This window comes from Panthera leo, chromosome C1, assembly GCF_018350215.1.
Source record: "Panthera leo isolate Ple1 chromosome C1, P.leo_Ple1_pat1.1, whole genome shotgun sequence".
Lineage (NCBI taxonomy): Eukaryota > Metazoa > Chordata > Mammalia > Carnivora > Felidae > Panthera > Panthera leo.
The window spans coordinates 163,359,902-163,373,788 of NC_056686.1; the positions used below are offsets into that span (position 1 = coordinate 163,359,902).

General features: G+C 50.2%; 1 protein-coding gene across 1 annotated transcript; it reads left to right on the forward strand.

The window, feature by feature from the left end:
* The first annotated feature begins 8,126 nt into the window (after positions 1-8,126).
* On the forward strand, positions 8,127-13,684 carry HOXD4 (homeobox D4). Its single transcript, XM_042949206.1, has 2 exons — positions 8,127-9,683; positions 10,227-13,684. Exons 1-2 carry the CDS (start codon positions 9,248-9,250, stop codon positions 10,565-10,567), a joined length of 777 nt encoding a protein of 258 aa, XP_042805140.1. The 5' UTR covers positions 8,127-9,247; the 3' UTR covers positions 10,568-13,684.
* The last annotated feature ends 203 nt before the right edge of the window (positions 13,685-13,887 follow it).

Below are 13,887 nucleotides of genomic sequence, written 5' to 3' on the forward strand. Positions count from 1 at the left end.
TTCCTGAGAGCAGGCCTCCCACTATGCAGCTCCTAGAGTCACCTTCTCCACCACCACCTATCACTGACACCCACCAGAGCAAGTCTCTTCTTTCTAGTCTCTTGAAATCTGGGGCAGGATAGAAAAGCAAATGGCCAGTGGGATGTCAGAAGTGTTCCATTCCCTCTTAATCGGCTTATGTTTCAAGATCTTGGCCTCAGGGCCATGGCTGAGCCACAGCTCCCAACTTGGGCCACAGTGATGCCAAGATAGATCTTGGAGTGGCCTTATCCTCCCAGATTTCCATCAGCTCTTGCAATTTTTTGAGATTCCTTATATCTTTTAAGAAGAGCTATGTAAGTGCTACTTCATGCTACAACCCATGTACACGCACACACCCCTTGTAACCAGGTTCCACCCCCTTAGTCCTGGCTTCCATGACTTATACTTACAGATTTTTCCTAACAGGGCCTCCTCAGCCATTGGCCAAACTGCTTCTCTTGGCTTAACCAGGAAAATCTGGGTCAGATTTTCTCTCAAAACACACATGGTCTCTTTAGCTATCAACCACGTCAGATGAGGTTTGGCCCATGGCATAGGGCAGTGCTGCATTCCCAGCCACACCCAACCCCTGTGCCATCTAACCTCCACTCTTGTTTCTCAAAGTACTAAGGTGACCACCCCAGACCCTCCCTTTCTTGGGACCACTGGGGGCTTCGTCGCCCCCGGCTCCATCATCAGAGATCCTGTCTCAGGGCCCATTCTTTTGGATCCCATCTCTCACTATTGGAGTTTTCTTCTGGGGTCACCTTTTCTTCCCAGAGGACACGAAGCCAGACCTCCAATGAGAAGACTCCATTGTAGGGGGTAGGGGTGAGGGTAGTGGGAGAAGTGTTCCTCTTCCAGTGATAGAATACAGGGCCAGGAATATGGGATCATATTTCTCTCCTGCTCGGGACTTCCTGCTCAGCCCTTCTCTGGCTCTACCCCCATCCTGTGTTCCTAAGTGCCAGGCCTGTGTAGTCTCCTTCCAACTGCCCCCCATCTAGGGATTTCATTCAAAGTCCCATCCCTACCTATCCTGGTTATGCAGACACTTAGCTTAAAAAGAGACAGGACACCTAGGTGGCTCAGTCAGTTCAGCATCTGACTTTGGCTCAGGTCATGATCTCATGGTTCATGAGTTCAAGCCCCACATTGGGCTCTGTTCTGACAGCGCAGAGTCCGCTTCAGATCCTCTGTACCCCTCTATCTCTGCCCCTCCCCCACTCATGCACACACACACACACACACACACACACACACTCTCTCTCTCTCTCTCTCTCTCTCACTCGCTCGCTCGCTCAAAAATAAACATAAAAAAAAAAAGAGGAGTGCTCAACAATACCTCTGGGCAAGAGGCCTCTTAAAAGTCAATGTCAGAATATTCTTTCCTGGAGCCACATAGCAAGGACCGTTAGGGTGGGCAGAGGGTAGGCCTCATTACATTTGGACTATAGCCGACACCTGCTGGTGCGCCTTCACTTTCTCCTCCTTCCTGGAAAAGCTGCTCTGGCTTCTAGGTTGGTGGAGTCCTACACGGGACCCTACCTCATGGGAGCTCTCTGGGCAGGAATTCCCAGGACTGGCTCTTTCTAGCCAAATGGGGAGGGGTAGTGCCCAGAGTCCCACTTTCCCCCAAAACTAATTCCTTACAAGTTGTAAAGAAGACTTCAACCTCTCCTTCCCCACCTCTTCTTCCATTACCAGCACCAACACCACCATTGAAACTCCTTGAGAAAACTCCAGCAAACTGGCCCAAGTTAGTATGTTGCTACCCCTGATGCTCAGTCTTTTTATTAGATCAAGTTTGTTCTTCCCCATCCCCACTCTCTCATTCATTCACAGACGCCCGGGACACTGGGGGCCCTGGGGCAAGCAAAGACTGTAGGAAGGTGGACACTCTCTCCTTAATCATGTTCCTGGCTGCTCTAAGATTAGAAAGTAATTGAAAATGTCTGCCTTAATGTCTTCCTTTCCTCCTTTTCTGTATGCATAGCTAGTTACTTTCCTGTTATTATCTAAATATACAGAGTAGTCTGTGTCATTTTATTAATCTTCCTGTGTAAGCCGCAGTAAAGACTGCAAGCCCAGTCACCATCCTTCATTACCATTCATTCAGAAAATATCTACTGAGCCCGGATTAGGCTCCCGGCATTGTTTCAACCACCTCCTCAGCCTGGTCTCCTCCTTATATCCCACCCCCCGTGAAAAGCTCATCACAATTGCCTGGAAAGTCATATATCCTTTGATTAATTCTGTTTTATTAACCTAAGGAGAAATAAAGCTTTCCTCAACCTCTCAAATTCTAATTATTTTCTTACAGTGGATTAACTGGGACTTATTTTGAAACTGCTCACCTAGTCCTAACAGAATCAGAAATCAGTTTTTAAAGGGTCGATCTTTGCTCATACTTTAAAGACAGATGCTACCAACTGTAAAAGAAAAAGGTCGTCCTGAGTGGCTAATGGAGGAGGGGGGGGGGAGAAAAAATGTCCTACGGTAGGTAGGTCGGAGCTAACAGCTCCTGCTTTCTAGCTAATGAAAGTCAAACCAGGAAATGGGTTTAGAAATACACAGTGAATGGGTAGAAATTAGGATGCAAAGAGATCTTTGTAGAGAGGGGTTTCTTTCAGGGGCTTGGTTGGACTTGCTGATGAGAGCTTTTGCAACTGAAGTTGACTTAGAAATCATATGTGTGTGGGCTTTACAAACCTACACATAACACCTAATGCTTTTTTAACCAGAATAGTCAAAAACACACGTATTTTCACACTGGTGCAAACTCTGGCGGGCTATGGAAGGGTGCTAGGGTCACTTCTCGTTTTATTTACCCACCTTGGTAGGAGCTGGGGGCATCTTTCCCACCCCCACCTTGCCCAGCACAGAATGTCACATCCTCCTGGAGAGCAGCGCTCAGGCCCAAGCTCCTTTTCTGGGCTTTCTCAGCAGGAGAGTGCACTCCCTCCTCCTCTCTTAGGCTCTCCCTCCAGTGGGAGTGGCAGCGTGGGGGTGTAGCTTTGTGCTCAGGTTTGGGCTCAGGGACTCGAGCCCTGTGGGAGTAGGGACATCTGACTTCCTGGGCTTGGGTTCCTTGAGAGCCTCATTTGCTTCCTCACACCCTGTCCCCTTCACACCAGGGCTGTTTTATTGTTTTATAACCTTCTTTAGAGCTTCAGTTGCCAAAGATTCCGATGGGGCTATTCTCCAGTTTCTCACTTTACCAAACCCCAAGTCTTGCTGTTTTAAGCAGTTTGGTCACTTGCAAAGGCTCCCCTTTCAGATCTAAGCAAATTATAGAAACCTCTAGGCATGTGGCTACCTTCACCTTTCTCACTGAGTCCATCCACAACAATACAGATCCAAGTGTTAACTCCAGCTGCCCCCCACAAGCCCACCCAGCCTCTCCCTCACCACCCTTTTTCTGTTGAAGTTTGAACAAAATCTCAAATAACTTCTGGTATATACAAGTAAGAGGTAACCTTTGATTTTCCTCTTTATTTACCACATCTAGAGCTAGAAAATGATTGAAATAAAGGAGCTGATGGTACTCACAGTGAATGCAGCCAAAGAATCATAAGACATGCCCACCAACCAGTCTTTTCGAAATAGCCCTATCTCCCAACTTAAACAGACTTCTCTGAAAAGATGCTATTTGAAAAGCCCAGGGTATTGATATGAATATGACCCCCCTTGCATCCTGAATATTTGGAACTATTTAAGTGTGAGAGAACAGTTTCAGTGAACCTTTATTTAGTGAATAAAAGTTTAAAGCCGAAGGTTATTTATGGTTGTGCAGAGATGAGACCTGAGTGGCTATTTACGAGCACGTGATTCCAATAAACTTTGTTTTATGGCTTGAGAGTTGACAAGCCAAAATATAATTCCCACCATAAATTAGGTTAAGAGCATACAAGTGCAGATGCTTGGTTCTTGGAGCAGCGATAGGGAAGTGAGAGGCTCCAGCTAGCGCCAGGCTCAGAAGGAGACAGTTCGACTCCCAGTTCCCCTGCCCACTGGGAGAAAAAAACAGTAAGTCACTTACTACTTTTTCCAGGACAACTCCAGGGGTGGGGGATTTCTCTGCCTTGTCTTTTCTGCCTGGGGTAAGGAGAAGTCCCATCGAAATTAATGTTCATTTTAGCCTAAACCTAAATTAACAAATAGAATGGGACTCCTGGGCTCTTCCCCTCCCTTCGGGACATAGAAAGTTAGGAACTGAGGGCTCCTACCTCACAAAAGGGACTTACTGTCTCTCTCTTCCTCATAATGGAGCATCTGCTTCAGACGGGAATGAAACTGTGGTAGTCTAGGTGGAGAGAGTGGCGGGGGGGAGGGAGAGAGAGAGAAAGGATAAGGATGGAGATGGCTTTGCCTCTGAGATTTCTCAGAGAAGACTGCCATCATAGAAGGGATGAAAACTTAAAGCTGGACACCAGCCCCTGTGAGGATCACCGATTTGCTTTGTGGGCTCTCCAGAAGCAATACTGACAAAATACTGCCCGGTCCATAGAGCTGCATAACAATCTAAAGCATTGCCATTTACCTTCAAACCCATCGATTTTCCTCCTCCTTCGTTATCATTTGAATCCTCATTTCCCTTGGAAATTGCTCTTTGTTTTGAATTGGAGCAGGAGTGGGAAGGCAAGTCCCAGTCATGCCTGGTCCTTCTTTGGGAAGGAGAAGACAGGTTTGGGGGGGCGCTAGTTGGGGCTGAGGAATTTGAAACTAATCTGAAACTGGCAAAAGGGGTTGAATTGCTCCCAGCGCGAGGCAGACAGGGCGCTAGGGCAGGGGACAGATGCAGCGGCTGCCCCCTCCCCAGTGGACTTGCGCCCACCCGGCTGATTGTGCAGAAGGAAAAACACAAAGGCCCATTTTCTCCTCGCTTCCCGTTTTCCCACTGGGGAAACCCTGTTACAGGCAGCCCGAGTCTGGCCAAGCAACCAGTAAGGTTTTGCCCAAGGGTGCATGGAGTGGGGGAGGTGTTGGGGACCATACTCTGCTACTCCCCGGGTCTGCCCTTGAGGACTGCGGTCTCCCGCTCCGCTCCGCGGAGAACTTGGCGCAGTTCCTGGGGGCGGCACCCGAAGCAGGGAGGTCTGGGTATTGGTGGGGTGTCTGGGCCTTGTCATTTTTCTGTGTATCCTCTACCTCTGCTTCATTATCATGTGGAATTTAAGTGACCCCCGTTTTCATTGCAACAGGTTCGGGACCATGAGAGGCTGCGGCTGTAAGTACCTTCCCGTTTCTTCCGAAATGCGAAGAGGCGGTATTGATAACTGGGGAGGTGTCGGCAGAAGGGCCGCGCCAGAAGAGTGGGCGGGTGGAAGAAGGGCCCTGACTGCCCTGGCCTGGCGGTGCAAGGGAAGCTCTCTCCGGGGTTGGAGGCTCTAAGTTGATTGAGCTCCTGGATGGATTTTCTGGGGCCTAGTTCACAGTCACCTATCCAAGAGAGCACACCGCAGGCTCTCACCCTTGTCTCCTTGGGCCTCTCTGGACCTTCTGGGCCTCCCCGGGCCTCCCCAGCTCGCACAGGTGCAGCTCCGCAGCAGCCTATGCTTCTGTTAGGAGCTTGCAGCTAATTAGCAGCCCGCTCCATTAACAAGTTGCGGCGAGCATCGCTTTCTGCTCTAACCAACCTGCTAAACACCAAAGCAATGCGATTCTCTTCCGCCCCCCCAGCCTAGCTTAACCCGTTCCAGCCTGGCGCAGTCTTCTCTTGTCTTCTTTTGTTTTTAATAAAAAGACGAAGGAAAGAAAGAAAAACGTAACCCTCTACGGCTGCGGGTGTGTGCAGTTGGCCCGCTTCCGGGAAGGAAGGGCTGCGAATTCTGAGCTGTAAGTGGAAATCCCTCCTCGCCCCTCCCCCGGCCACAGCTCCAGACGTTTGGGCTGTGGGCTGGGGACACGGGCTGAGCAAGGAGGGAGAGATACGAAGCTTCTGGTTCACTTCTGCTTCTCTGTAACTGCAATTCGAGAATTTTCGCGCCAGAGCCGCTAGTGTTGCAAGCAAACGTGGTTTTGGTGGTGGTAGTGGGGGCAGAGATTCTTGGGGTCCTGGGCTCAGAACTTTGGATCTTTCTGAGTTGCATGTGCCGCGGAAGACAGGTACATTTCTGAGGAGGCCTGTGGGGTCTCCAGGAAGACTATCCCATTTAAGTTGATGGTAGTGGCAGGAGAACCGAGGAAAAGATAGTGACCCTTCCCTTACTGCAAAATGGAGATGACTTTATTTTAATGGGAGATGGAATGAAGGAAGGCGGAAGGAGCCAGGCACCCATCCTCTCTGGTGAGACACCCTCTCTTCAGGGTGGAAGAAACTGGTGCTTGGCTCTGGGCCAGGTTTCTTTGCCTTCCAGGGTGGGCAGCCTAGTTGACTTCCTGGGGGCTGTGTTCACCCCCAGGAGTGGAGATACCGCCCAGTTCATAATTCCTCTCTATTAATCAGGCTGGCTTAAGTGAAACGGGCTCTGGGCTCCAGGCTGGAAAATCTGGTGTCCCCAGGACACCCTGGTTTTGCCCCCTTCTGGCTGCTGCCCCTGCTCTGGGTGCTTATCTCTGCCAGGGCTCTTCGCTTGCAAACCCATTCGGCACCCTGTAGCTGAACACAGCACAAAAAGCCCGAGAGATCAAAAGCATTTGTATGGGCAGTTGAGCGGGAGGTGAATATTTAACGCTTTTGTTCATCAATAACTCGTTGGCTTTGACCTGTCTGAACAAGTGGAGCAATAAGGTGAAATGCAGGTCACAGCGTCTAACAAATATGAAAATGTGTACCCTCACCCGGGTCCCCACCCGGCCCAGCAGGCTCCCCCAATTTGTCTGGATAAAGCCTAGGCCCAGTGTCCCCAGGCAGGTGGGTATGTGGGAGCATTCGGCATTAGGGGAAGTTGGGGGGAACCACCCCCTTCAACAAGGAAATTTGGCTTGGGGCAGCCTCAGACTCTGGTTAGAATTGGCACCCAGGAAATCCCTACAAAATAGCCACAGCACTGGAACCAAAGGATGGGGGGTGTGGTGGGGAGCATGCAAAGTGCAGAGCAGAAGCAGGCAGCCAATTTTGCCAGGCTGAGAGGCAGAAAGGCGTTTCTCTGCTCTACCCCACCAGATGAAGGCTGAGGCTGAAACTAATTTTTGAATCACAAGGAGGAAATTAAAACAATCAAAAAAAATTTTTTCTAGCACCTCTGGCCTATGCTCACAGATCCAAAAGCCGGACTTGAGCCCGGGGCATCCTTCTGCCCCTGAAATCCATCCCGGCCCTGAGTGAGTCTGTGTTCTTGGTGCCCTAAACCGAGGGGTGAGCCCTAGACAGCGCTGAGGCACTGGGGCGGGCGGGTGCAACTCATGAACTTTTGTACTCTTGTGTGCTGCTGTCGGCAAAGCAAAAATAATGAAACTTTGTGATATGTTTGTAAATGATTTCGAATGACCCCTCGCCCTGCCCTTCACCATTAGCACTCCGACCCCAGCCCAGGGCAGCTTGGTGCCTGCAAGCAGTGCCTGCCGCAGGGTCTGCAGCTCTGGACGGAGAGGACAGCCCGGCACAGGGCCCAGGAAGGTAAATGCAAGACCTCTTGGGGAACTAGCTTTGTCAGCCAACCTGGCTTGCCCCTGCACTGGGAAGAAGAATGGGCAGAGGATATTCTCCTCTTGCATCTTTTCTCCTGCCACTAAGGGCATTTGCTCCTTTCTGGAAAATACCACTTGATAAGGGGGAGGGGGTGGATCTAGAGAGGAGGGTAATAAAGCCCCCATTTCTGGGATGGATTATTTTTTCTTCTTTTCTTTCTTTCTTAAGAAGAGTGTCCTGTCTCCTTGGCTGCTCGGTAACTCTGGCCCTGGTGCAAGGATGGGGAACTCGTTGCTGCAAATTGTCACCGAGCTCTTCAAGCTACCTGAACCCTCTCTGAAAGTGCGAGTGGCTGCGTCGGGCCGGTGATGGCTCCGAGGAAGAGGCCGGGGCTGGCAGCGGTCTGGGTACCCACTCTAGGTGAAACCCGGAGGTAGTAACGTTGTCTATATATACCCTGTAGAACCGAATTTGTGTGGTATCCACATAGTCACAGATTCGATTCTAGGGGAATATATGGTCGATGCAAAAACTTCATGTTTCTCCGAAATAGCCATAGTCAGAAGCTGAGGCCAGAGGCAGCCGGGTGCGGGTCAGTTTCCTTTCTGTTTTATTACCTTAGACTCCAGGAAGATGGACTGAGCCTGGTGACACGGGGGGAGCCTTTTCCCCGAAGCCCCTCACGTTTAAACAGAGGTTCCCGTGTAAACCCTTAATTGGTTGCATGAATGCAGGGCCAAAGGGCTAGCTTTTGGGGAACTGGGGAGCAAGGTGGAAAGCCAGGTAGCCCCAGCCCCAACTCTGCCCTCAAGGAGCATGAAGTGAGGTCAGAGGGTGCCCAGTGAGGAGGCTCACAGGTCGTTGACTGCCACGTGGGAAAAGGGAGTGCAGGGTCCTTTGGAGCCTATCTGGGTGAGGTGGGGGTGCCATCATCACCTTCCAGGCCCACCCCTCAGCTGTATGAGCTGGGTGGAGGGCAGTCTTGCCATACCTGTAAGACCGACTTTGGCTAAAAGCACTCCATCCTGGGCACTCACAGAAAGCTTGGCAGTTACTCATCGCCTGATTTGATTCGGGCCCGCCAGACTGTTGTAACTTTTGGGTGACCCTGAGGAAGACAAAGCCGGGACTCAGCCTTTGTATGGCAGAGTCCCCGTTCCCGCGGGCGGGAGCCCTGCCTGCCTGGGGTACTCTGCCCAACTCAGAGGCTGCCTCACCCACCGGCCTTTTGGCATTCTGCAGCCTGACAGAGTTGGGGTTTCATTCCCCCTTGAACTGTACCCATTTTGGGGGGCTGTATTTCAGCGGGGGTGAGTGGAGAGGACACCGGAGGTTAACAAAGTCAGTGGCAGACAAAAGCTGGGATTACCTGCCAGGAATGAGGGTGCAGGGAATTGGAGAACTACACTAACATCTGGCGGGGGCCCTCAAATGTGCCATGGAGAGTCACTTGATTACACGTATGTTATTTAGTTAAATTTGTGAAAATTATGAGATGCTCACCAACCCGGTGATAAACTCGCTTCCTCGCTATTGGCTGGCTTGGTCACATGGCCGCCAACTTTATTCAGTTGACAGCAAGTAGGAGGGCCCTATGGAAGGAGAAAAAAAGACAACACGAGAAAAATTAGTATTTTCTACCTTCTGAAATTAATGGCCATGAGTTCGTATATGGTGAACTCCAAGTATGTGGACCCCAAGTTCCCTCCGTGCGAAGAATATTTGCAGGGCAGCTACCTAGGCGAGCAGGGCGCCGACTACTACAGCGGAGGCGTGCAGGGTGCAGACTTCCAGCCCCCGGGGCTCTACCCACGACCCGACTTCGGTGAGCAGACCTTCGGAGGCGGCGGGCCCGGGCCCGGCTCGGCGCTACCCACACGGGGTCACGGGCAAGAACCCGGCGGCCCCGGCGGCCACTACGGAGCCCCAGGAGAGCCGTGCCCCGCACCCCCGGCGCCGCCGCCCGCGCCTCTGCCCAGCGCCAGGGCCTGCAGCCAGCCGGGCGGCCCCAAGCAGCCGCCCCCCGGGACGGCACTCAAGCAGCCCGCGGTGGTCTACCCATGGATGAAGAAGGTGCACGTGAATTCGGGTAAGGCATGGTCCAGCGACCTCTCAGTCCCCACCCCAGCCTGGAGGCCTGGGCCCCCGAGAGGGGGTGCGAGTGGGTGGGGGCTTGTGGGGCTTCAATGGGCGCCGCAATTACTCTCTCCATAAATTTTTATAGCTGAGGGAGCAGGCCGGGACCATGTGGCTGGCTGCTTGGCTGTGGGCGAAAAAGGGGGTGGAGATGGGGGTGGGGTGGGGGAGGACTCCATTTTCAGAGCGGACGGAACCTGGTAGAGGAGGAGAGGGGGGTTTTCCAAAATGCTAGGGAATTCCGGAGCTCGGTGGGCCAGGGAGATGGGAGCACGTAAGGGGATCCCCGCCCCGGAGCCTGGGGGAGTGGGTGGGTGGGAGTGAGCGGGTGCGCTGGGTACAGAGGACGAGAGGGCGGGAGGGAGAAAGGGAGCGGGCTGGGGAGTGCGCTGGGAGGGCCGCGGGCCTCGGGCACGCCAGGAAGTGAGCGGCAGTGGCGAGGGCCCTAAGAGGAGCCGGGCGCTGACCTGACCGTGCTGTCTGTTTTGTCTCGCAGTGAACCCCAACTACACTGGCGGGGAGCCCAAGCGGTCTCGGACGGCCTACACCCGGCAGCAAGTCCTAGAACTGGAAAAAGAATTTCATTTTAACAGGTATCTGACCCGGCGCCGTCGGATTGAAATTGCTCACACCCTGTGTCTCTCTGAGCGCCAGATCAAGATCTGGTTCCAGAACCGGAGGATGAAGTGGAAAAAAGACCACAAGCTGCCCAACACCAAAGGCAGGTCCTCGTCCTCGTCCTCCTCTTCCTCCTCCTCCTGCTCCTCCTCAGCTGCCCCAGGCCAGCATTTGCAGCAGCTGGCCAAGGACCACCACACGGACCTGACGACCTTGTAGAAGTGGGGACCCTGGGCCCATTCCTCCCTGCGCTCCCGGCTGAGCCGAAGCTGCGGGGGCAGGCCAGGCTTGCTGTCACCTCCCTGGGCTCTAAGGTACTGTGGGGTGGACCTGGGATACGCAGGCCGCCCTCGGACTAGGTTAGCATCCTGCCCGAGGGCAGCCCCCTCCCTGAAGTGGGATGGGGGTGGGAGGGGGGCGGGATTCTCTCTCTAAGTATATTATATGGCAGGAGCTACTGAGAACATAAACCTTGGCGAGTCATTAAACTTATGAAAATCTCTGCTGTTGGATTTTGAATTTGCAAATGAAGGTTGGATGCTTTATCCCAGTGTGAATTTGAACATCCTCCCCCACCCCACCCCTCCAGGGATCTTGGTGGCTTAATAAAGTGGGGGAGTTGAGGCAGCAGGTTGGCCATCCCTGTGCTAGGTGCTTTCAGTGGAAACAGGGAAGCTGGGCCAGGATTTCTGAACTTTCTGGGTTATCTGTATAATTTCCGGTGTGAAAAAAATATTTTGCTCCCGGTGGCCCCATGCCCAAAGAAATGAGTCTAAGAAGGAAGTGGAAATGGGTTGGGTTATTTTATGTTTAGATTATATTTGCTTAAATATTTATTTGTTGGGGGATGGGGGACAGAAATAACTGACATCTTAATGCCAAAAATCTTAAGAAGGTGAAAGGGGCTGAGTTTCAGGGAGAAGAATCAGAGATGTGTGGACTAACTTCTGGCTCTAACCGGCATTTTGAACTCCACCCCTCCCCACTCCCCGGAAATGTATGTAGGGGGCCCTTAACCCTTTTAGAGGGAAGCAAAGGGTCCACTCAAAGTTGAGTTCTTGAAAATATATTTCCACATGTGCTTTTTTCAGCACTGTGCTTACAACTAGTTCTGGGTGATTAAAGGAAAGGGAAAAGAGAAAGAAACAAATGGTCCAACATTTTCCTTCTGGGGAAAGAAAACAACACCTCTATGTTCTGGGTCATTAGATTGTGACTGAATTTTCTATTCCAACTGGATTCCAAATGCTGGATTCCAAATTACCCATGTAGCAGTATTTTATAGGAATTGGTGTACGGCCTATATGGGAGAGGGGGTGTGTGGTGGGGAGAAACTGGGAAGGTGGGGAAATCTTGCTGTAAAAAAGAAAGAGAACACTAATTGAATCTAGAAGCCCACAAAAGTTGGTCTTAGGGTTTTTTTCCCTGAAGTTTCTTTTATTTTTTAAACAAGTGTAAGGAAGTTTTTCTCAACCCATTGATTAGAAGCAGAGATTGTAAAAGTATAAAAGTTTTAGGCCCTCCTCCTTGCCTTAAGAATAGTGGTTTCATAACAATCACTCTCAAACAACAGAGGAGTGATGTTCTTTAGTCATTTTTCTTATGCCTTGCCTGAGGATTCAAGGCTCATTTTTCTAAAATGCTGACCCTTAAGGCTAAGGGGGGCGGGGGGGAGAGTCAAAGGGAATGGCCAGAGTTCATATACTCAAATGAAACAGACTTTGGAAGTTTAAACCCCAAAGCTGTGGGCTCCAAAAAGAAACCCCTGGTTGTAGCTACCAAAAAGTGACAAAAGAGGGGAGGGGAAAAGGATGAGCTTGAAAGAGAGATTAAGAATTGGAGCTATTTTTTTTTTCAGTGCTTCAGAATGCTTTATAAAGTTCAGAGATAATTTTTTAAATATATTTAAGTGGAGGGAGAAAAAAAAAAAGACTTTTTCTGCACGCATGTTCTTTGGTGTCTCCTGAGAGCTGAGAGCAGGTATTCACTGGAGTCCCTAGGCTGAAATTCCACTTCTCTAAAGTATCTTCCAAGCCTTGGTCTTTTGTATTAGACCCTGGGGACAGCTCTTTGTTCCTCCTTGGGGTGAGCCTGGCTCTCAGACTTGCACATGGCAATACTTGAATATCGCCACGTCGGGATATTAAAGATGGATATTCCTGCATTATTCGCATCATTGTTTCTATGACAAAAAGCAAAGAGTTCATACATAGTCAAGACGTCTTTTTTCTGACGCCCTCACGTTGAGAAGCTGAAAAGGTATTTTACTGAAGTTCGGCTAAATTACAGAATCAGGTTCATCCAGAGGACAAATTTTCTATTCGATTAGCTGTATTTCAGCCGGGAGGACTGACCTCTAAACCCTTAACCTTTTGGACTCTAACTACCCTTCTCTTCTTTTTTTCCCCCTCTAATGGGGAGAGCAGTCTTTGGATGTAGCATTTGAAAAGAGCCGCTATCGTCAGAGGCAAGTTGGAAAGTTGCTAAGATTCTTTCCTAAAGCCCAAATCTGTGAATATATTGAACCTTCTCCTTGGGAGGGGGGAAAAGTATATATTTTCACGACACCCAACTACATATATATTATAAAGATTATTATATAGATTTCCCCATTCCCAGAAGTTCAGGTTATCTACCCCAGCTTCAGACCAAATGCCAAAACTGCTTCACTGACTTCACCCATGTCCCAGAGGAAAGCCAAGAGGCATGTTTTGTTGAAGAAAACCCACCTTCTTCTCAAACATAGCTTCACTACTTTGAAAAGTAACTTAATCAGAGAAACAACTTCTTTGTTTATAAGTCTCAGTTCTCCTCAGTTTCCAGGGATTGTCTTTTGAAATGTTAATGGAGCTTGGATGGCCCAGGGGGCAGTCCTCAACCCTGTGGTCCCAATCGGACCCCAGCGTCCATTTGGGCCCACAGGAGTGGGGCAGGGGAGAAGCAGCAGCACCCCCCCCCCCCCCTTCTCAAAACCACCTAGGGCAGGGAAGGAAATGAGTTTCCATCTGGGAACATACTCTGGAGAAACCTAGATGTGGAAAGCCTCAGTGCCCATTTGCTTTCATTTGTTTCCAGTTTGTTCCCCCAAATATGAGCCAGAAGTGTTTGTTTTGGTGTTGTTTTTTTTTTTTAAGCTGTGTTGGGGTCGTGACTGGGGAGGAGTGAAGTGTTTACCGAGGACATTGCTCCTCAGACTCCCATCTCACTTTGTCCATTGCAGCCTTTTGTTGGGAGATGACATTGTCTGTCAGCCCCATGGTGTCTGTTCGCACAGGATGCTTTTTTAATAGAATTGACCAATGTTCTGCTGCCACTGATTAAAGTATTATTTATACTAATTGTTGCCTGTAGTTTTGATGTAATTCATTGATCTATATTTGAAATAATAAAAGGTGTAGCGAAACTTCCATCCTGTTTGGTGCCTCCAAAGAAGCATTCTTCATTAAGTCTTCTAAAAGCTAACATTCAATATAAACAATTTATTATTTTCTGCATTGTGCCTGACATGTGAAGGTTAAAGTGTGTAAGGGTTAGCAAAT

Bases quoted from the DNA above. Each gene is read 5' to 3' on its own strand.
- HOXD4 (XM_042949206.1), top strand. From the start codon at position 9,248: ATGGCCATGAGTTCGTATATGGTGAACTCCAAGTATGTGGACCCCAAG. The intron at 9,684-10,226 runs GTAAGGCATGGT...TTTGTCTCGCAG, and splicing joins GAAGGTGCACGTGAATTCGG to TGAACCCCAACTACACTGGC.